Below are 21,997 nucleotides of genomic sequence, written 5' to 3'. Positions count from 1 at the left end.
TTTTCGAATGATCTGGCTTATATATTCTTCACGATTTCTTTTCCTTTAACTATGAACGGGCTGCATAAATTTCCTTAATCAAATATTTCGAATGCGGACAAGTGGGCGAGCAGGCGTGGTTGATAAAATTGAGCTGCCTACATGCATTAGCTGTATCTTTCATCATTCTCATAGTCTCTCTCCTTGTGGGGAAATGCGGGACGCCTAGTCGCGGCAACGCTGCGCAAAGAAGAGCTTCTTCATTTCGAATCGGGTCTCTACAGTGGCGCCCGAGCAGGAACACTTGGTGTCCTAGCTGGCAGCCATGACACTTGTTGAACAAAGTTAAGAAACTGAAATTGCACAGCGCAGACGCAGCTTGGCGAAGGGAGACAGCTGCAACATTGGCCTCTAGCTCACACGTGCGCATTCTTTCGTTGAAAAGGGGTGTTGTGGGTGGGGGTAAGTGGGATTAAGGGACTCTGGTCAAACTCTCTGAACCTGTCTTACTTAGGTTACTAAAGCATATTAAATATGTATGCAAAGTATTTGTTTATAGCAGTTTAGTAGTAATATTATGTAATGTTCCGTTACTTATGTTCGTATGTACGCTGCATGTATTATTTATATATGTTGTGGTAGGTATGCGTAATTTGTATATAATTTATATTTATATAATAGTTTATATAATAAACGATTTTCACTTGCTCTTAATTTTGTTTTTCGTTTTGCATTTTATATCTTTTCCTTTAGAATGTTATAATTTTTTTGTTTTTTGTTTTTATTTTTTTTTTTTGTATTGTTTAATATTTACCGCCTTCGCTCATCGATCGCTTACATAATTAGACTTAAAATTTTTTTACACAAATATATCAACAAAAACTCAATATGTTCCATTCAAAGTAAAAATTAATGATAAGAAAAAATAATTTAAAAAAAGATAAAAATTAATGCGATGGTGTATATAGAGTTCAAGGAATCATCAATTAATTTTGCTTAAACAATTTCGGCATCTCTCAACGTTCGATTTTTTTCGCACTTGCGAATGCATGCAATTCAAAAACAATTAACCAAACAAAATTCATAAATTGTATGTCTATTTGCGTTATTTTTTCTTTTGTACTCTGTTTTGTTTCGGTTTCGTTTTTTGTCGTTATGCTGTTGCCTGCTGCTCTATTATGTTTTTCAAAATCAATTGCTCAGTTGTATTTTACGTTTCCTTAGTTAATTCTAGTTTCTTAACAAATAAATGAACAAATGGTATTTGTATTTTACTCTTTGCATTTAATTACAGTGGCTGTATGTATGTATTGTGATTTGTTGGCGATTGAAGCTTGGAAAAAGAGGTCTGGTTTAGTTTGAAATTAAATTATAATTATCCCAAAAATACAAAAATTGTTTAGGTCTGCTTGGTATATCATGCTTTGTTTGTTGTTTGTTTCGTTAAACTCTCACTAATTTACATTCTTTTGCCTCTGCCTCTGTTTGGTAACAGTCTCTTTTACATTTCTGTGGCTACTGCTGACGATGCTACTATTTTTACTGCTTACAATAAGGTTACTATTCTTACTGTTACTGTTACGTTGCCTGGAGGCAGCCAATTGATTTTGCTTAGTAAATTGTTGTTGAGTGGTTGCGGTTGATTTTGTCGGTGTGGTTGTTGAGTCCTGGCGAGCGCCTTTAATACTAGCTCGTGCTCCAGTTACAGCTCCTGCCCCACGGTGGGCGCCACATCTTCCTCCTGCTTTTACTCCAGCTCCATTATTGCCCGATCCCGCTCCCGTATTGGGGCCATTGAATCAGGACGACGGCAACTGCTTGGCCACTATCACGCCCGGTCGGCACTGCTTCAAGGATGTGGTGATGGTCAATTGCTGGGCGCCACCGCTGCCATTGCTGCCAGTTATTATGGTGCCCGTTGAGGAGCCCGCTGGTAAATGGCTGCCGCTTCCATGACCGCCCGTCGTTTGCACCTTGAAGATCGCCGTCGGCGTGACCGCTGTACTGCTGCTGCTTGTGGAGACCAATCCGCCAGCATCCTTGGCCGTCTTGGCCGTAATGATGACCTGCTTGTTGCCGCCGCTCTTAAGTTGAAGGAAGGGTCGCAGCTCCGCCAGCGCAGCATGCTGCTTGCCTGTGGTGGTAAGGGCCAGCGGGGCATCTTGCGCCAGACGATGGTGTTGCAGCTGCTGGTGGTGTACTCCAGACATTTGGTGGTGATGCTGCTGGAGATTCTGCTGTTGGCCAAACTTCTCTTGGCCCCCACTGCCGTCCGCAAAGAGGTGGTCGCCCTCCAGATGCCTGATGGCCTGGACAATGGTCTCCAGATTCTGGCGATGTGGATGCTGGTAGTGTGTTGCGGTCTGCATCAATGGCAGATCGTGCTTCTCCGTCTTCACCTTGACAATCTTCTCGTGGATGCGTTCCACCTCCACCTTGGGCGTGGCCTTGATCGCCGCCTGCAAAATTGGCTGCAGCATTGCAGCACTCGACGTACATCCTTCGGCATAGGCTTTGGCAATTGCGTTCACGTTCACCTCGTTCTCGGACTCCGTCGAGCTGTTTGACGACAGGATGACCTCCTCGTGCACCTGATCCTCGGTTATGATCTCGGCAGCAGCATCGGCCTCTAGTTCCTCGATGCTGGAGCACACGACCACCTGCTGCTGCCCAGTCATTTCATCGATTTCAACATAAGAGACTGTTCCGCCAAGTTCCTCCAAATCCTCGCTGCGCACAAAGTTATCGGTGTGCTCGATGACCTCGCGTGGAATGTAGGCGCCACTACTACCCCCGGATGCGGCGGCAACAGCAGTTCCGGGCGGTGCGGTTGCCACACTGTACAGCTGTCGCTTGATCATCTGCAATTCATCCTCGAGGAGTCGCCGCAGACTGCGTTCCTTCTCCAACTGTTTTTTTGACTCATGGAGCTCCTTGGCCGCCAGAAGGGTAGCATTGCTCAGTTTGGTTGCCGCCGCTCCACCGGCTGTCAGCAGAGTCATCGGTTCTGGGGACATCGAGCCTAGACCTTCGTCGGAACTGTCGCTAATCGCCTGGATGTTGATCACGTTGTCAGTGAGCTTGCGCTTCTTGATTGCCACCGCCGTGGAGTTGCCCCCGTTGGTATTGGAGTCATTGTAGTTTCCGCCGGAGTTGGTACCACCACCATCGCCGGAACCGCCGCCTCCGGCCTCGTGCTCGCCCACCTGTCGCTTCAGTTCACTGTTCTGGGTCAGCAGCTGCGTTTTCTGATTTTCCAGTTCCACAATGTATTGGAAGGTCTGTTGCAGAATGGCAGCCTAGAAATAATAAGTACGAAAGGATTAATCTACATACTTAAGATGTACATACTTTAACATATTGAAAGTAACTAATTTTTAACTTTTTCATTTTTATTTCCCCTTCCAATCGAAGGTTAAAAGTCATCATGTAGCTAAATTTTTGTTTATTAATCGCATACAAGAGAATGAGCATTAAGTTGGGGAAGTTATTAGCCCTTATATCGACCCTCCTGTCTTTGCTCCACAAAAGAAGTCATTGAGAAAATCACACGCATAGAGTATTTGCATTTGTGGGGAAAGAGAAGAAAATGAAGGAACACCAAATAAAGGAGAGTGATAATAGCGAAGCATAGTTGCTGAGAGAGCACTTAATTGCAACCACACATAACACATACATAAGTGCCTTTTTGCTTTTGCATTTTCCCTTGGCATTTTTTGTTTTCTTCTTTCCGATGTTTATAGTAAACAGTGTAGTAAAGCTGAGAACAACAAGCTCGCCTTACGAAAGGGTTAAGGAACTGGTGTCCTTCAAAGTGCGCGCACTATTTAAATCTCACTTTTTGCGAAACTGTCCGGAAAAAAGCGTGGGAAGTTAATGTAGTAAGAAAGAAAGAGAAAAGTATGGGGATCAATGATGCAAATCTGGCAAAGGCAACAATGAAACCTGTGTTTTCTAAAGTCTCAAATGGCGCAAAATTAACAAAAATTTTCAAAATATTGACTATACTTATTTCCATGTGAAATTAAAAACTATAATGAATTTTCCCCCAAAATCAATATTCTAATTTATATTTCCATTTGAATAACCACATACTTCATTCGGAAAAAAAGCATGCATAAGTCATACTTTTTTCATTTTACTTTTTTACTCATGGCAAAGGAATGCCTTTGCATTCTTCAGACTTTGATTAAAAAACAATAAATCTCTGTTTTAATGCAGTTATTTTTTTTTTGTTGTTGCTAAAAACTTGTTTCGATTTCGGTTTGTTGTCGGAGGTCACTACTAAAAAGCAATAATAACAACTAAAAGATGGCCAAGCCAACAGACAACAACAACATTGGTCTGCCGGCATCGCACAGCTGCTCTCGTTCTCTACCTCTCTCGTCGCTCTCTCTCCACATCTGTAGGTAATTTCCCCCTTCCCCGCAATTGCACAGATGGCAGTTGTTATTGTTGTTTCTCCGCTTCAGAGAGAGCATGTTGTGTACAGTTTTCTCGGGTTTATTATTGTTCTTTCCAGTAGTAATCGTACCCAAGCGATTTTTAATCTTATATTCCCCATCCCGACATATCTTTCGATATCTATTTCTATCGCCAGACGGCGGCATTGCAATGTCGTGCGCATATCTTATAAGAAATAATCGGCAGCCAGCGGCAAAAGCGAGAATAAATCAAACAGCATATTTAAGTTTTCTAGCTGGGTTTTTTTTGTTGTTGGACACAAAGGTCGTTCATTGACTTGTCTATTGGAAATCGTTGCAGGCATGGGAACTATTGGAAAGATAAGAAGAAGCGGCAGTTAATGTTGCCGCTTTGTCTGATAAGCTGTTGTACTTTAAAATAATGACCAAGCGGTCGTGTGTGTCAAGGTGTATGTAATAATTATTCGTTTATATGTAGGTAAATAAAAATAACTTCATTTAATATATTTCTAAGTTTTAGTTATGCCTGGTCAAGAAAACTACAGCATAAGAAAATTATTCAAAGGACTCAAAAACAACTTAACTATATTAATAAAGAGACGTAGATACCATATACATTGCTTTTTCTGAAGTAAAAAAAAATACCATTCTATTCATTGTTTGTCTTTTGATTTGCTAAGAAGAATCTTTCGAATGCACTTGTTCTTGGATCCGATTGGAACAATCATATGCTGTCTATATGGTCTTTTCACCCGTTCCGCGTCATATGCTTCTCTATCCCCCTCCCACTCGCACACGATAGCTCTTACTAGCCGGCAGTTGAGGCCTTGGCTAATAAGAAAATGTCGTTGCCTTCTCAATTATAGTTGTTCTTGCTGGGGGAAAAATAATGCCGGCATGAAAAATCGACCACCGTTTATATCAGTGTGTGTAAGCAAAAGGCAAAGTCAAAAGCAAAACCACATAAACAAAGCAAAGAAAACAGCGGACGAAAAAAAGACGATCAAACTGGCGGGTCCAACAAGAATCCAATTCAGAGCGAACACAAACCAACCAACAAAGCGACAATACACAACAGACGACCGCTTTTGCGGTGACTGTACTTTTTTCCAACAAGAAGCCAGCAACAGTTCCAATACGAAGTGTTTCAATATTCGCCGGCGTCGTCGTCGTCACAAATGTTGCTAGAGAGTCGCTCTCTTGCTTTTGCTCTCCCACTCTCCTTCTTCAGTTAGGGGTAATTTATAACGTTAGAGCGAGATGGCCATAGTCTTCGTTGGGTTTCTGAATTCGTTTCATATTCGTTCGTTCCGCGAAACGGAAACCAGACGTAGCGAAAAACATGTGGACCCAAGCTTTTCCTTCTGCTGCCTCTCCCACGTGCTCTCTCTCAAGCTTTCCAGTTATTCCCGGTTGGAAGGTACGCTCCCTCTCTTTTTGACAGCTGACTTCTATAAATGGCGCGTCTGTTTCTGGCGCTCTTCTTGTTTTTGCTTTCGACAGCATAGTGTTGTTTTTGCCAGCACACCCTACAACTTGCACTACAATTTCGTTGATTGAATAAAAGGAAATGGAAATGCATAAAAATAGCAAATACGCCGCCGGCACAAAAGGGAATTCGTCATCAGCTGAGCTGGCACTCGAAATCGGCCTACGCTTTCGTATTGGTGCATATCTGTGTGTGGGGTGTAGCGGTAAACTAGGAATGAATAACAATATTTTCACATTGGTGTTATTTTATTAAAGCAAAAGTCAAAATGATTTATATGAAAAAAAAACCTTTAAAATCATTACATGTAAATACATACATAAGTAAAGTTTAAATGACTCTACAAAATTAATAATTTTAAATTGTCCAACTATAATGTTCATAATTTTGTTGAAATAGGCGAGAACGGGGATCACCCAAAAAACATAAGGAAAACGTAGAGCGGAGAGCGTAGAACAACCACCGAAAATGCACCAGCACCCCAATTTTCCAGCCTCTCCTCGTTTTTGTTATATTTTTTTTTTGGCCTACGTGCGTGCACGCATGTTTTTTAGGCGCGGCGCTTTTCTCTTGGTTATTGCGGTTAAAACGAAAAACAACCGAGGAAAATCAATTTACTTTTACTACTTTGGTGTTTGACCCGTCACAAAAACAAAGTTCAGTTGTGCCACTGAACTTAGAGATTTTATCTTCTTGATTATAAATATTTGTAAGCAATAAAACTAGATACTATTGATAAACGTTTATTTCACGGAATCGGAAATTCCTACATCTTCCACAAACAAATGAAGTTTTATCTTTCGCAAACAGTAAACAAAACCGAAAAATTTTATTCTAGGTTTTTTAATGTACCCACCGTTTAAAACTCACTTTTGTACCCATTTCTTTAATAAACTAACTCTTCCCCAATTGCTCCTGATATTATTGTTTATTCCCATTATCTGCCATCTGCCGGTTGATTTTTTGTTTGCTTTATGTTCAACTGCGTCGCACGTCAGCGAAAAGAAACAATTAACGTAGCGTTCTCGATTATCTTTAGACTCTTTACCTGCAGATGATGACAGGTGTGTGTGGGACGCAACGAAAAAGAGAAGCGAAACAAAGCAAGTCAGCTGACATTAATTTTTGTGCAAATTTTTGGGTGTGCTCTAGGACCATGCCAAAGTTGAAGACAGCAGAAATCGTGTGATTTCAGTGCACGAAAAATAAAGCCTTACAAAAATGAATGCAAAGTTATGAAAAGAAAAATTATTATTTCTTATTGACACTGGTTTCTGTCTGTTTATTGCCTAAATATGTTAAGGATCGTTGTGATTTTATCCTAGTCCAAATCTAAAGTGATCTTTTTTCTGGAACTACAAATTTCGTATTTATTAGTAACGGAATCCTGCTAAAATTAGCATCCAAACATTTTTGGTCACAACGGAACCTGACACGAGATGCAAGAGCCATAAAATCCGCTAGAGAATTTTTGTTTTTCTTTGTTGCAAAAAATGTGTGAGCGTGAAATTAGCCAAGAACAGCTGCGACGTCTACCGGCTTTACTCGAAATTACACACACACTTGCACTACAGAGATATAGAATGAGAGCTATGCACACGCATACCCACACCCACAGAGATTGGGGGTCTTTCTTCGGTTCACTCGGACTCGCTGCTTCTACGCCCACTCTCGCGCTCTCGTTCTCTCCCGCTCCCACTCCCACTCAGCTGCTTTTGCTGGGCGCCAAACATGTGTTCCCACATCTACACGCTACGTCAAAATACGAATTTTTGTTGGTATGTGTGGGGTCCCAGAAGAGAATATTGGGGTGACAACATCGCGTTTTTTGCGATCAAATGAAATGCAACAAAATCGATGCTATTTTTAAACACCCATTTGAGCATTCCACCCTTTCATATTTTCGGTGAAAATTGTGGAGATTTGCCGCTTTGGGAATAAAAGCAATGCCGTCATTGAATAACACAAGCTAAAAACAGCTGTGTATCAATTAATACGCACACACACAAGAATTTATCTAGTGTTTGATGTTTTACTAATATATGAAGCATTTTAAGCAAATTTTTAAAGAGTTGAAGGCGGCTTCACAAATTAAATATGTATGAGCAGAAAAAAAAGCAATGTTTCCTTTTTACGTTAACCCAATTAAATTGAAACACGTGCGTTGGATGAGCTCACACAGCAATGTATGTATGTATATACATACGTATGTGCTTTGAACCCAGCCATATGTACATATACATATCTATGTAGTTACTCCAAGGCAAGTCATAAAAAACGGTTATTAAAGAAAGCCAAAGTAGCGTGGCAATTGTAAAAGTAACATCAGTAACGAACACTTTGCCAAATCTATCAAAAACGTTAAGAGGTTATAAAAGATAGAGATTTATATTTGATATTCTTCAGATATGAAGGATTCTCTGAACCTATTGAATATTTAATCCTTCAAATGCTATGCTACTTTAAAAGTTATTTCTATTCATGTTATTTTTCAAGGATCATTTAAAGGCGTCATTAGTATTACAATATACAATGGAAATAAGCAACACTTATCATCAACTTTTCTTTCTCACATCAGTTATTCACAACAAAACATCTCTTATCTGAGCTTTAATACCACCTTCCACTTATCCGATGGCTCTGCAACCTCAAAGACTTCGTCATCATTCAGCAATGTAAATTAAATTATATATTTTCACTGGCAGCGCCAACTTGCTGTTCTTGCTATTTGGGTTAATTAAAACAGCTGTCTTGGGTAAACAACACAGCACGAGCGCCCGTTGATAAAAATAAATACAATGCCGCAGGCGTCGCCGTTCGCCTGCCGCGTTTACTTTATAGACGTGAAATTCGATCAGCTGATTTGTGTGTGAGGGTCAGCTGCCTCTCATTTGTATTATATGCATCTTGTTGTATTATTTATGTATATTTCTTGGAATTTAACAACATTCTCTTTCTCCCTTTCTATTTCTCTGGGCATCAAACCGTCTCTTTCGCTGCCTTAATTCAAAACTCTTTCAACAAACTTTCAGTAATTTTCGCGTGCTTGTGTGTCTCGCCTTTTTTATGTTAATTAAATGCTTTCATTGACCATGAGCCTTGTTGAGTCGGTAGCAACAAAAAAAAAAAACGGAAAACTATGAACCTTGTGGCATGTCGTGGTTTTACCCCATTGGCATTCTTTGGGTTAAGCGTTTTATTGACCTTTCGGGGAAATCAAATTCTTCCTTTTGTTAATGGTGCGTAAGTTTTGCTTCAAGTGCGAGTGATAATTGATCAAATACAAAACAAAAGTCTAATATTTCGGCTGTATGCATTCTTATTTTAATATAAATTTTGGTAAGCCCGAAACAGAGCCTATAAAATGTATAGATCAATGCTTTCTTTACTAGGTGTTTTTTTTATATATATTTTATAACATATAATATAGATTTTTTTTTCTAGGCTATATTTCTTTGTGACCAGAGCTTGCGACGCAATTGGGAAAGCTGAGCTCTTGGGAACCGAGCTTTTCTGCCGGTCAGCGGCTCTAACCTTGTTTTCTCACTGTTTGTTGCTTTTGCTTGACCAGCTGAGTCGCGCTTACACGTGATTGCATTTGTGTGCGTGAAATTGCGCAGCAAAAATGCCGGTTGGCTTTTGTTTTTGTATAGTTTTGGTGTTGTATCTCGCACTTTGTATTTTGAAATATTCATTATTTTGCGATTTCTCCAGCAATTTATCGAGATTTTGACATGATTTTACAACTGTTTGCTGTCTCATTCTGGTATGGCAATTAAACATTTAATTGTTTGCATTTTAAAATACCTAAATTAATCTACAGTGCTAAGCCCCAACCCAAAAACTTTCGGATATGCAAGTAAATTTAGTTCGTAACACAAAATTTGTAGGCGATCTTTTGCATTCGCAACTTAGTGTTCAATAATAGATTAACTGTAAATTACGAGCAAGAATTCAAATACACACATAGGCATACACTGACAGAAAAGCGGTCGGCATTGTAACGACGACAGTCAGCGATCTTGGCTCGGTCATTGATGAAAAAACACCGTTACGATGCAACAAAGTCATTAAATCCGGCGAGACGGCATTCCATAGAAAAAAATCGCCAGACGGAGAGGGAAAGAGCGAGACGGAGACAGACCAATGACCGACCGACTTTTTTGCAACTCACACACACCATCTACTATCGTCATCTCCATCTCGCTCTGTCTGCCCACAAATTAATTGATCCATTGCACTATGTATGCTTTTTTGCTTAAGCTTTTGGCTAGGCTGTTTTTTTCGTCATTGCTTTCTCTTTGCGGATGCATTCTTCTGAGAAAGTCTTGAGTGAATTATATTTCCCATCGGTCCATCTCTAAACTGCTTTCAGTGCTTTGACATTGACAAACGCCAATTGGATAACTTTATTTAATTACATTTATTTGTGTTTACAACTTTATAAATAATTTGGCAAACGAGATCCGGATCTGATTCTTCTTAGTGTTTAGAGAAATTTGGCAAAGCGCGGTTTTTAATTAAATTTACCCACTGAAGCATATAAATAATTCAAATTACAAACAGCGTTGCTTAATTAATTGAATTTTGTGGCTGCTGCTACATGGGAGTACGTTACACCTGATTTTAATCATGCATTTATGCGTGGCGTAGTAGTGCAAGCATTTTTACTACGAAATGCAATTGAAGGTACAGGCTACACACAGTGAGCTATATAAATGGGGTTATATAACTCGTTATATATGTAGTATATATGTTCTTCATCTACCTTATACATATGTACTTGTTTTTTTAGCAAACTGGATGTTGGCGTGGCCCAGAAGTCGTCGCATCCAAATCTACAGCTGCAATCCCGCTTTTCGCTTACATCTGCAAAAGGTTGCGAGATGCCAATGGCCTAGTGCAGTGCAAAAACACCACAACCACACGACTTCCACCCACCGCCCCGGTGCCACGCCCCTGGGTCTAGAAAATACAAGGGCCCAAAGGAAAAACGGATTTTGCCGGGCCAACAGGGCCAGTGCGCAACTGCCAAACTGAAGTCCATTTTCATATGGTGGGGGCTATTTTTGGGTGGTTCTACCACCGACCGTTCCATTCGGAATCGTCATCGGCTGTGAAACAGCTGCCTACCAGGCGCCAGACAGACGCCAACAGCTCTGGAAATGAAATGGCAATGAAACACTCTTGGGAATTATAAACCTCCCGGAAAATTAACCCACCCCACAATCCCCAACACACACACCCACACACACACCCACACACATGCAAAATGTTCCACAGCTGAGCGAGTGGTGTGGGCTCCCATCAGCAGAAGGCGAACCAAATGTTGACGCTATCGTCCTATCCCATCTTCCTATCCTTTATCCCCACTGCTTTTATACTATCAGCGACCTGAGAGTTTCCCAACTTTTTTCGGGTTTAATTTTTGTGTTTGGCGCGCGCTTTTCTTCGTCGGCCATTGGAAAAGGAATCGATATTGTATTGTATATAGAAAATTTTACAGTCTTCTCTCTGCTCACTGCCTGGGCAAGGTGTGTACTGTGTACAGTGAATCCCCCCACCCACCGTAATGTAGGTTAGTTCAGCTGGAGCGCGCCTAAATTTTCACACGGTGCGAAATATTAAAAGTGAACGTTCCTAAAATAAAAAAGCTTAATTTCCTATTCATTTCTCAGTAGAAAATCGAAACTACTAAGGCTATAATAAAGCAAATGCAAAGAACAGCCTCCAATCATATTGTTACTCATTATTCGGCATGGTGCTTGCATTAGTAAATTAAAAAAATTCCTATAACTTTTTTAAGTAACTATGCCATTTCTCTTAGTGTAATTCGAATAGTCACAAAAACAACAATGGGGCAACTGTACGCAATTGCACATTTGCACTTCAGCGCCACCTAGCGAGCAAGTTCATTGACCTGCCAAATAGTGGGCGAGATGAGTGTGAAGTGACGAGTGCAAAAGAGAGGAGAGCGCAAGTAAATCACAGACTTGCACACACATTTCCATTTCTCAGCCTGCTTTTTGCCACCCACCCTAGGGCGTGGCTGTATACAAATATATATATTTATATGTGTATGTGCAATGGGGTTTGTATATGTCTATGCCATGCACCGTTATGTGCGTGTGCCTAACTGTGAATGGTTTCAGTCGACGCAGCTTTATGTCAGCCAACCTCGGACTGCATTGCAATTTTATTTCGCACTTTTGTCAGTCGCATATGTATGCACTCTGCATGTGTTTTAAATTATGCTCGTGTGTCAGAGCGATGATGTGATGTACATATGTATGCAAGTATGTTTGCATGTTATGTTGTGTACGTAAGGTCTGCTTTCATTATGTTTCAGGTGCCCTAGTCTTTCTGCTTAGTCAACCAACTAACTTATCTACTTTCTAAAAGTGTTCAACCTGTGTCAACTATTAAATTACATGTATAAGCATCACCCAAACCGTCATGTTAATACAAAATATAAGCTATACAGGACTTTGTCAAAAAAAAAAAAAAAATTGATCGTGAATTCGCACAGCAATAAATAATAAATTGTAATATTCTATTCGAATCGAAGCCCTTCTAAATTCTAAGTAGTTACTCATCTTTTAAAGTATTTCCAATCATTTCAAAATTTGAAAATTTTAACAATGCAAGCATTTTAAGAATATTTTTGGTTGTATATGTATATATCAGTAGAATTGAATCTGTAATATGGCCGGCACTTGGCCGACACTATCAGAGCTTAAACGAAAGGGTTTATATAGCGGGCGTAAACTTGGTCAAGCTGTCGGAGGTTCCTATTTCGCTATGTACTCTCTCCCTCTCCCTCAAAAGACCTAGTGCATAGCCCCATCTCTTTTACTGGGCATAGGCCCTACTCTTTCACACGTATTTACTACAATGTTTACTATGTGTGACAGGCGTGGTGGTACCGTTTGTAATCGTCGACGTTGACGATGTGCATTGAAAAAATCCATAAACTACTTCCACTAGTCTTACCCCTTTCCCCACTTTCTCCTTGTCTCTTTCTCTCTCGCTCCTTCCCTGTCTACGCCCATTATGTCATTCATCAGACTGCGTCGTTGTTGTTTATGCCCTTTCCTTTTTGCATGTGGTAGTATTTTTAATATTTACGCGCTTTTCATCCTGTTTGCATTTCTTCCATGCTTGTTTATGCTGAGTCTTGTTGCATCGCCTTTTTATGGGCCAAATACTGATTTATGGGGCTTTGCAGTTTCATTTGGCACTTTTCAATTTGCAATAAATAAGGCTACAGAATTTCTCAAAACAGGAAAATTAATGATTTTGTTTAGTATTTTTTAAGTATCAGTATTTTAAGTAAAGTTTAATATCATTTTTACGATTTTTATTTTACTTCTGAAATATACATACATTATTTTGTAGCTATGTAAGTCATTGTGATGTGATTTGTACTTTCAACAGTTTCTTTTGTTTCTAGCCACAGACAACACATAATTTAACAGTAAAATAACTGTCGTGTTCTTTTTTAACTCTGGACATTTCTTTGATCTATAACCGTCTGCCATTTAATCGTTTCACAATTTAAGGTGGAAGTCCTTGGAAAATAATCTGAAAATGCTTATAATGTGTCCTACGCAAAATGCTCACAAGACTGGCTAATATCCTCCCTCACTAACAAGGCCGTTCGTTCTACCGGCCTTTTACGAACCACGCGTCACAACAAATCGATGTCGTCTCAAGGTGAAAATCCCACAAATTTGAGAACATGTGCATGCCAACATAGGAAAAAGAAAAACTGAGCAAAATATACATATGTATATGCGGCGGCGTAAAAAGAAAAAGCGAAACGCCTCCAACGACAAACAATCAAGACGACGACGCCAACACGGTTGCCCTGACGACTAAATGTCGAAAAGGGACCTTCAAAGCTTTAGTCCCCATTTTATACGCCCCCATAAACCCATTTCCATGTCCATTCACGTTTTATTCCATAGCTGGAAATCCTTTTTTTTGCCTGGAGACGTCGGCAATTTGTCAACATGTGTTTGTGGATGGCCCTGTAATTGAGGTCCAGTTCAAAACGATTCGGGTTGGGGCTCTGGTTAAATGTAATTGAAGTTGCGTGTCACGGCTTAAACGGAGAAACCAGAAAAAACTATAAGGTACAGGTGAGATGGAGAAGGCCGATGCATCTCTGCCCAAAAATGGTGTTGAGATCGAGATGAAGGTAATGGGCTTAATTTCCGAGCAATCGAGAAACCACGTCAACCAATCGAGAACTGACCTTTGGTAATAATTTTCGCCTTTTAGCCCTGCGGCCACTTGTAATGAAATCATATAAATGACATGGGGCTTATCATGATTAATAACCAGCATACAATAACCAATTTATATTCTCTCTTTGGTCAATTATTAATAAACATGCTTTTTCACTGGCATTAGAGAATTGCTATTTTGCAATTACTATTTTTCAGGCGACTTACAAACTTCTTTCTATGCGAATTTATCCTTTAAATAAAAAAGTGTATACTACGAAACCGGAGCCCAATGCTTGTCAAACTGGAATGGATAGTAACTTACCTTGCTCAACTTCTCGCCTTCGTGTCTCGGAAGCAGGGATCGCAGACTCTGGAATCCGGCATTGATGCTCTGCATGCGTCTGCGCTCGTTGCTGTTGGCGATTTCCCGGCGCATCCGCTTCTCGCTGTCCACAAGGGGCTTTCCCGAACCGTCTCCATCGCTCAAGGCCCCACCACCGCCTCCTCCTCCGCCCTTGGAGGTATTCGTGCCGCTCATGCTGGACTGACGTCGCTGAGAACCCTGATGGGCTGACTCGCTGGCGTACTCGATGTGGTAGTTCTCACCCCCTGAATCCTCTAGTTGCAATCTAGAAAATGATAAAATGGGTTAACAGTGAGTCATGTGGCTGTTTACTGAATAAAGATTGCTTTAAATATTGGTGAACACTCAGATCCTCCTCCTCAGTGATAAATCAAAACCTACTTATTCTTTGCAGTACTTATTTTCAAATGCTCTGCTCTTAAAAATTACTTTACTTTAAGTTAACACTCAGCAGGTGGCTAGTTGCTTCTAGAAGACAATCAGACCTAGGGAACCAATTTAATCAAATGTTGTTAACATTCTTTAAGGGGATATCTAACATTAAAACTGTCCGTGCATAAAACCAATTAATTTTTACATTATACAATGCACACAAAACACTCACGCAAAGTCAGTTTGCCGCTCACCAAAGCGCTGAAAAATTCATTCATTCATAAATTTACAATTCCATTCAGTTCAATTTGAGTTTAAGCCGCCGACGCTGCACAACATTCACAACAACAGAGAGCCAACAAATACACTCACACAGTCACTAGTCTGTTGTCACGTTAGCATCAGCATCGTAGCAGAGGAAACGTTGGGGATACTGTGGTTCAATAACACCCTAACTTTTTAATCAATATTTGCATTGATTTTTTATATAACAAATAATTTAGTAGCCCAAATAAACTTGCTATTGCAAAAAATAGAATCCATTATTTAGGATTCGAAAATGAATTTATATTACAAAATATAAATATAAATCTGTTGCCTTAATTGCATTTCTATGCCTAGACTGCCAGACATTTTTCAGTTAGTATATGCTACTAAACCTTTTCATTAACATGGAAAGGGATATTTGTAGATTTCTTAAAACGATACGCCACATAGACTTCATTGCAGGGTATTGACTACACATGTAATAGAGCGGGAGGGAGTCAGCTAAAGAAAGAGAGCGGTTAGCACAGCTGTCAATAGTATGAGCATTCTACTTTTTGTTATTGTTGCCACCATTGCCGCCGGTCGTCGTGATTGTTGTTTTCTGCTTTCTGTTTTGTCGGTTCGATTTGGTTTGCTTCGGTTTGCTTTAGACCTCCGTTTCGTGTTATTTCGCAGCTCTTCTCCGCCTTCTGCTTGCTCTTTTCTTCTTGCCGGGCCTCGCGCTATGCTGCAGCATAGCGTAGTTTCAAAGACGCGAGATCCCAAGAATTCATAACCGGTTTTACCCTACGAAAAAGAGCAAACACGTTTTCCACAGTCCACGGAGTTTGGCTGCTCGTGCTGCAGGCTAATGAAAACAATTTTCACAATGGAATGCTCACCGAGGAAGAACAACAAAAACACAGGTACACGAAGCGGGGGGTGGTGTGTAAAAGTTGCAACACCACATTCCATTGGGAAACAACAGAAGAACAACGCTCTTCCAAGACGATGCTGGAAATACAGTCTCACCTCTCTAACTCGAACAATCCCTACAATTTTTCTTCTTAAACCTTTTTCGGATTTTTAGGTTTAAGTACTTGACTAAATGTCCAAATTAGAAGGTGTACAATTTTTGGACAAATCATATCGCGTAAAAACTAATTTCAATTGCCTAAAAATGTATAGTAAGCCATCATTATAAAATTGCTATAGGAAACCGATTTGTTTAAGTTTTAAACATATCAAATTCCTAGTTCTAGCGGCATTCGAAACACTTTATCTAAACCGGATCGCAAGAAGCGTTAGATACAGAAGCCAGACTGTATTAGAGACATGGTCTCGCTGGCTGGGTTTATTTTTAGCAACATCATCCAAAGGTCGTTCTTCTCCGGCAACATTTTTGCGGCAAGTGCGCCAAAGAGAAGACATGGGCGGAGCAATCGAAAGAGGGGAGCGGTGGATGCCTTCAAAGTTGGTCAACGGCAGCAACAGCATCAGGCGGATGTGGATATTGTGGCAGCCAGAAAAGCAGAGATGCAGAAAGGCTTCAAAGACTGCGAAGCTACTGCTTCTGCTGCAAAAGGCCAAAGGAATGTTGTTCGGATCTGGAATCTGGGCACTTGGCTGCCGTTTGCCATCTCGTTTGTTTTTGTTTGCACAACAAAGACCGAAAAAACGCTGAATGAAAACCGCGCGGGGAATGATGTGGCATGCTGCATATGGTGGCAACATCTGTTGTTGTTTTTTTATGATACACATATATTTTGGGCACTTTATGAGAGCGGGACTAAATATTGCACCAATGCACATAAAGGGGGGAATATGCGTTAATTAAAGGAAAGTTTTAGACAGACAAAAGATTTTCTTTTCTATGTTGAGCCCTGCTTTTAAATAAGTAAATATATGGCATGAATGACTAAACTATTAGAAAAATTCTGTAAAATTTTTGTATATATACATAGTTCAGAGATTTCTTTGCAATACAATTAAGCTACAAGTTCAGGTGCGTAAGTGTAGCACCTGTGGTTGTCTATGTGCCCGTAAATCGGATCTAAATTTGAACTCTTTCTTGTAACATTCCACACTTGAGCCGTTGTAACAGCTGTTTGCATCCGAAAAGCTGATTTTTTTAAATATGCAACTGAGGATAATGCGGCCGTTCCATCTGCAATTACGCACCTTCGAGGTTCAATCAAATGGGTAAATATAAAAATAATAACAACATATGATAGTGCACAGCTGACGGCGCTGCAGCAGCGCTGCTTTTAGTCAGGGTTCAATGTAGTTCATTGGCCACTTTTCGCCAGCAAGTACATAGAGCACAGAGATACGAACGATAAACAGACAGAGAGACAAAAGCCGAAGTCACGAGTGCTGACTGCCACCTAGCCACTCATCGCCACCCACTCCTACCCACTACCCTGCCCCACCTCCTATTCAGCTGCTGTTGTTGCACTTTGCACATAAATTGTACATACGTTTATTAGGTCACTGCTTACGTCATCATTTCACTGGAATTTCGTCGTATTGCTGCAGTTGCAGCAGGTGAAGATATCGGATGTAGGAAAGAGAATTCGGATGCAAAAGGAAAAGCATAGAGCCCGAGGAAAGTGAAAAAAAGGAAAATCTCCTTTTATTACAGCGGAAATATAACTTATAATGGCAAATATCTGTTAGTCAGAAAGATCCAGAAGCGCTAACAAAAATCGAGTGGAGATGACTAGAAGGATCTGGGCAATCAGCTGAAAACATTGGAATAAAATTAAACGTATCAATATTTGTTATTGCATTGTATTATTTAATCGACTTAAGCTTTCCATTTAATATTTTTTTCAGGGAGAAATAAAGCGGGAAATCCCGCTTTAAAAATTATCGTTGGGGAAAACCGGGGCAGCCTTACGAAACTGACTGTGAGTGCGAGGCAAAAATGAAATGAGACGCAATAAGGTTCGCGCTGCTTGCGTAATTTGTGCAACAATGTACAGGCGCATAAACTAATGAACAAATAAAATTCGCATTTCTTCTTCCCCGCCCGGTACTCTTTTTACAGTTGCGTCTGCCAATTGGCGCCGCATTTCCCATAAAAATATAAACAAACGAACGCAAAAATACAAATAGAAGTATAAAGTAGCCAAATACGGAAAATCACAAAGCTTAACGTAGAAAAGAAATTCAACACCAGCTGTTTGTTTTCTAATGAAATCCAGAGAAATTGCTGATACCATAGGCAACTGTGTTTACACTTAGGCGGTAATTTAAGATCTCGTAGAAAGATGATATAAACAAGTAGAACTGGAAAAGAAACTAGTAACATTTTTTAAGCTTCTGTTATTCTTAAGTGCTGAGCCAATCCAAAAGCTATTTATGAATTTTACAAATATATGACCCTTTTATTTTTACTGGTTACTTCACATTTTAAGGAATAAGTATCTTTGCTTTGTTGTAATGGTATAATAGTAGTTTTTGCTCACTCCCTTTCCTTCCTCTCTTTGCCATGCCCCAAAAACTGATGTACACAAAAATCATGTGTTTTTCATAAACAAGCCGTAGCGCTCGTTCTCCTCGCACACACCCTATTTGCCCTCTCTTTCGCTCGCAGGTTGCCAATAAATGCCGCATGGGAAAAAGAAAAAAAAATAGGGGCTGTGGAAACGAAACGAAAACAAACGAAACGTTTTGGCATACGAAACGAAACACACAGAGCCATCGCCCAAAAATTTGCGCATCAGATTTAAAGCATTGTGTTGGTATTAGTTTTCATTTCATTTCGGTTTTTTTTTTCGCAAATTTGCAGTGGGTTTAGCTTTTGTGTATATGTTTTTTCAATGAAACGTGTGTGGTAGTAAAAAATGTGTGTGTGGCGGCATCTGTACTTTGCGCGCTCTTTCTCTCCCATTCTCGCGCTCAACAAGCTTTTGGCTTTGAGTGCAACTCAAATGGGGCTCTTATTTTCTCCCGCTGCTTATGTACTTGGATCAACTGGGGAGCGGCTCTTATAAAACTGCAGTGAGAGCGAGACGGAAAAAGAAAGAGTTGAGGACCCTCTGTTTCACTCTGTCACTCTCTGCTCCTCTTTTCCAGTCAAGTGGGGTAAAAACGGAAATGACGCCACACAGACAGAACAGCACTAAAAACAATAACAGCCGCAACACATGGCTTTCGTAGTATTCGCAAATGTGCAACGGATGGAATCGAGAGAGAGAGAGAGAGAAACATAGAAGGCGAGGTGAGTGGAGACTTTTAGCGAAGGCACGCTCTTTTATTTTAGCACCAACAACAAACGGACAGCAGCTGCTAAAACGCAGTTGTTATACCGCCCACACTGGTGGCAAAAATAACAGTGCCACCCACAAATTTTATTAACAGATATCTATGGCTGCAATTACTTGGCCTTAGTGAAATGTATTCTTGGAGTTTTGTGATGATTTATATCAATTGGTATTATTTTTATTAATATAGTTCCCATTTATGCGTTTACGAAGTGCTAATACTAAATAAAACTCATTTTGCTGCCAACTTTTTAGCAATAAAAAAAAAATCCATAAAACGCAGACAGTAGTACGAGTTTTAATGAAGCAGCAAAAACATGTGGCATTTTGCCGAGTTTAATATATTTATTTACCAGGTATACATGCAAACTGAAACAAAAGCCTTGAAAAGGCAGCTGAAAGGGATTAGTATATGTGCAATCACAAACATTCATATATATTTCCGATTCTTTTAGGCGTTGGGCAAAAACATATGCTCGCGCGATAAGAAAAGGCGCCGCTTATGACGTGTGAAAAGCGAAAAGCGCTACCATATGATTTTGATAAGCAGGCAAAGAAAATAGCAACTTTCGCTGCGAAAACATGGGAAATATTCGCGAAAGAATCGAGGGAAAGGTAAAATTAAGATTGTGCTTTTCTAAGCTTCTTTTCCACATTTTTTGGTACACTCATTTTTTTTGGGTACACAGAAAAATAAAAAAACTGATTAAATTTAATGGAATATAGACTAAACGGTTTTAATATTAATAAACTTGTGTTGTGACATTTGATTCGAATAGATGGTTAAGTTATCAAATTGATCTTCAAAACGTATTAATTTAGCTTGCTGTATAAAGCAAAGACAGGGAAGGGAAGAGGAGAAGCATGTAAATAAAGCCGAAGCAAATCCATCTGATGATACGAATTTACCGGTACAGCTGATTTCATTTTAACTATGAACGCGAAAGAAATAAAAATGTTGATTAGGCAACGCACGATAAGCGAGAAAGAGAGAGGGAGTGCGGGTGCGCAGCTGTTTTCTACCTCCGTTAATTTTAACATGTGAGCTAGCGCAAATTGGCAGCTGAGCGCGAGAGCAGCGGAATAGGAAGAGCTAGAGAAGAGAAAAGAAGCGAAGAGAACAAAACGCGATCGACACAGAAAATTGCAAAAGCAGCTGTAACAAATTAGACCAAATATTTTGGGACAAGCAAAAGAGGTAAAATAAAAACAAGATTATTTTAAGAGAATCGTTAGATCTTTAAAAATTATTTGAATATAGTATTAAATTGATTAAAAAAGTTATGTATGTACGTACGTATCATATATGCATACGTATCAAAGGTACAAATATTTTTGAAAATAAAAATATATATCCAAAAACGTGTAGAAATACATTAACGAATTTACATTTTTTCGATTTTACTACTCTACACTTCTGCAGTTAAAGCGAATGAAAGATCATCGTTTCTAACAGCTGTACCCTTGACTCATGTTTCTGCCATCACTGTTGCCCGTCTGCCGACACTGCTGACAAATTGACAAAACAGCCGTTTTACAATATGGACGACGAAAGGCAGAGCGTGAAAACAGCAACAACACACCCACGGTACAAGAGCGGAGGGAAAAAAGAGCGGAAGGAGAGAAGGGGCACAGACACAAACGACGAGAGAAAAAGAAGCGTCACATTTATTCCAGCAACAAGAAAACAGCATGGAAGTGGAAATGGAATGGAATGCGCCGCACGCTAGCCTGCATGTGTGTGTTTGAGAGATGTGGTGGTGTTTTTGTGCCGTATTTGTTTTGTCGGCAAAACGGCGGCAAAAAGCAAACGAGAGAATTAGAGAGAGCGAGAGTGCGAGAGGAAGGGAGAAAGGGGAGCGTACTAGCAAAGTTGTAAAAATAATCAATAATTTGCGTGATAAAAATGCAAGCCAAGCTGTTGACTTGCGATCTTTTTCTTTGAAACAAACGAGATTTAGATTTAAACGTAAACTTACTGCAATTCCTCATCCAATTCCTCGGCGCTGTTGTATTCGGCGTGCTCTAGAATAACTTCCTCCGTTTTGATGGCAACCGGTACGGCGGACATGTTTAATCGTGTTTGTGTGTTTGCTTATTATCGTGGCCAAAATGTCTGTGCCACGTGGTTTTTGTTGTTGCGCTGCTCTGCTGCTGCTTGACGGCTACATAAACATTTGCAATTTATTTATAGCCTTTAACTTTATTGTATTTCGAACACACACATGTGTCAGCTGGTCTCAGCTGCTTTTTGTATTTAGCGGCAAATTGTTTGCCAGTCTCACTCACACTCGCACACACTAGCACTACAAACAAGAGAGAGAGAGAGAGAAACAACGACAGATAGGGATGGAGAGCGACTCTTAGCGCGTCCAAAAGTTCTTCAATTTACTATTCTGCCCTCTTTGATTTCTTCGCTCTTTGCGAGCATGAGATTTGTATATTCAAATTCGCAGCTGTTTTTGTTTTAATTTGCCACCGCACTGGCACCAACACACGCGCGCTAGTAGATTTCTGTAGACAGGCGAATTGGCTGCACTGTACGATTTTTTCGATCGGGAGATGCGATTTCCGTCCGGTCCGTTGCGTGCGTTCGATTCGGCGATAAACTGCAGAGT

General features: G+C 40.1%; 1 protein-coding gene across 1 annotated transcript; it reads right to left on the bottom strand.

Moving 5' to 3' along the window:
- Positions 1-1,639: 1,639 nt before the first annotated feature.
- On the bottom strand, positions 1,640-21,991 carry LOC120444286. The gene is made up of 3 exons (XM_039623805.2): positions 21,359-21,991; positions 14,449-14,755; positions 1,640-3,278 (listed from the first exon to the last, which is right to left on the bottom strand). The coding sequence occupies exons 1-3, from the start codon at positions 21,448-21,450 to the stop codon at positions 1,779-1,781; spliced, it is 1,899 nt and encodes a 632-aa protein (XP_039479739.1). The 5' UTR covers positions 21,451-21,991; the 3' UTR covers positions 1,640-1,778.
- Between the last annotated feature and the right edge of the window lie 6 nt (positions 21,992-21,997).

Source organism: Drosophila santomea, chromosome 2L, assembly GCF_016746245.2.
Source record: "Drosophila santomea strain STO CAGO 1482 chromosome 2L, Prin_Dsan_1.1, whole genome shotgun sequence".
In the NCBI taxonomy this organism is placed as follows: domain Eukaryota; kingdom Metazoa; phylum Arthropoda; class Insecta; order Diptera; family Drosophilidae; genus Drosophila; species Drosophila santomea.
The sequence above is the reverse complement of the archived record's forward strand: the minus strand, read 5'-3'. Positions and strand labels throughout refer to the sequence as shown.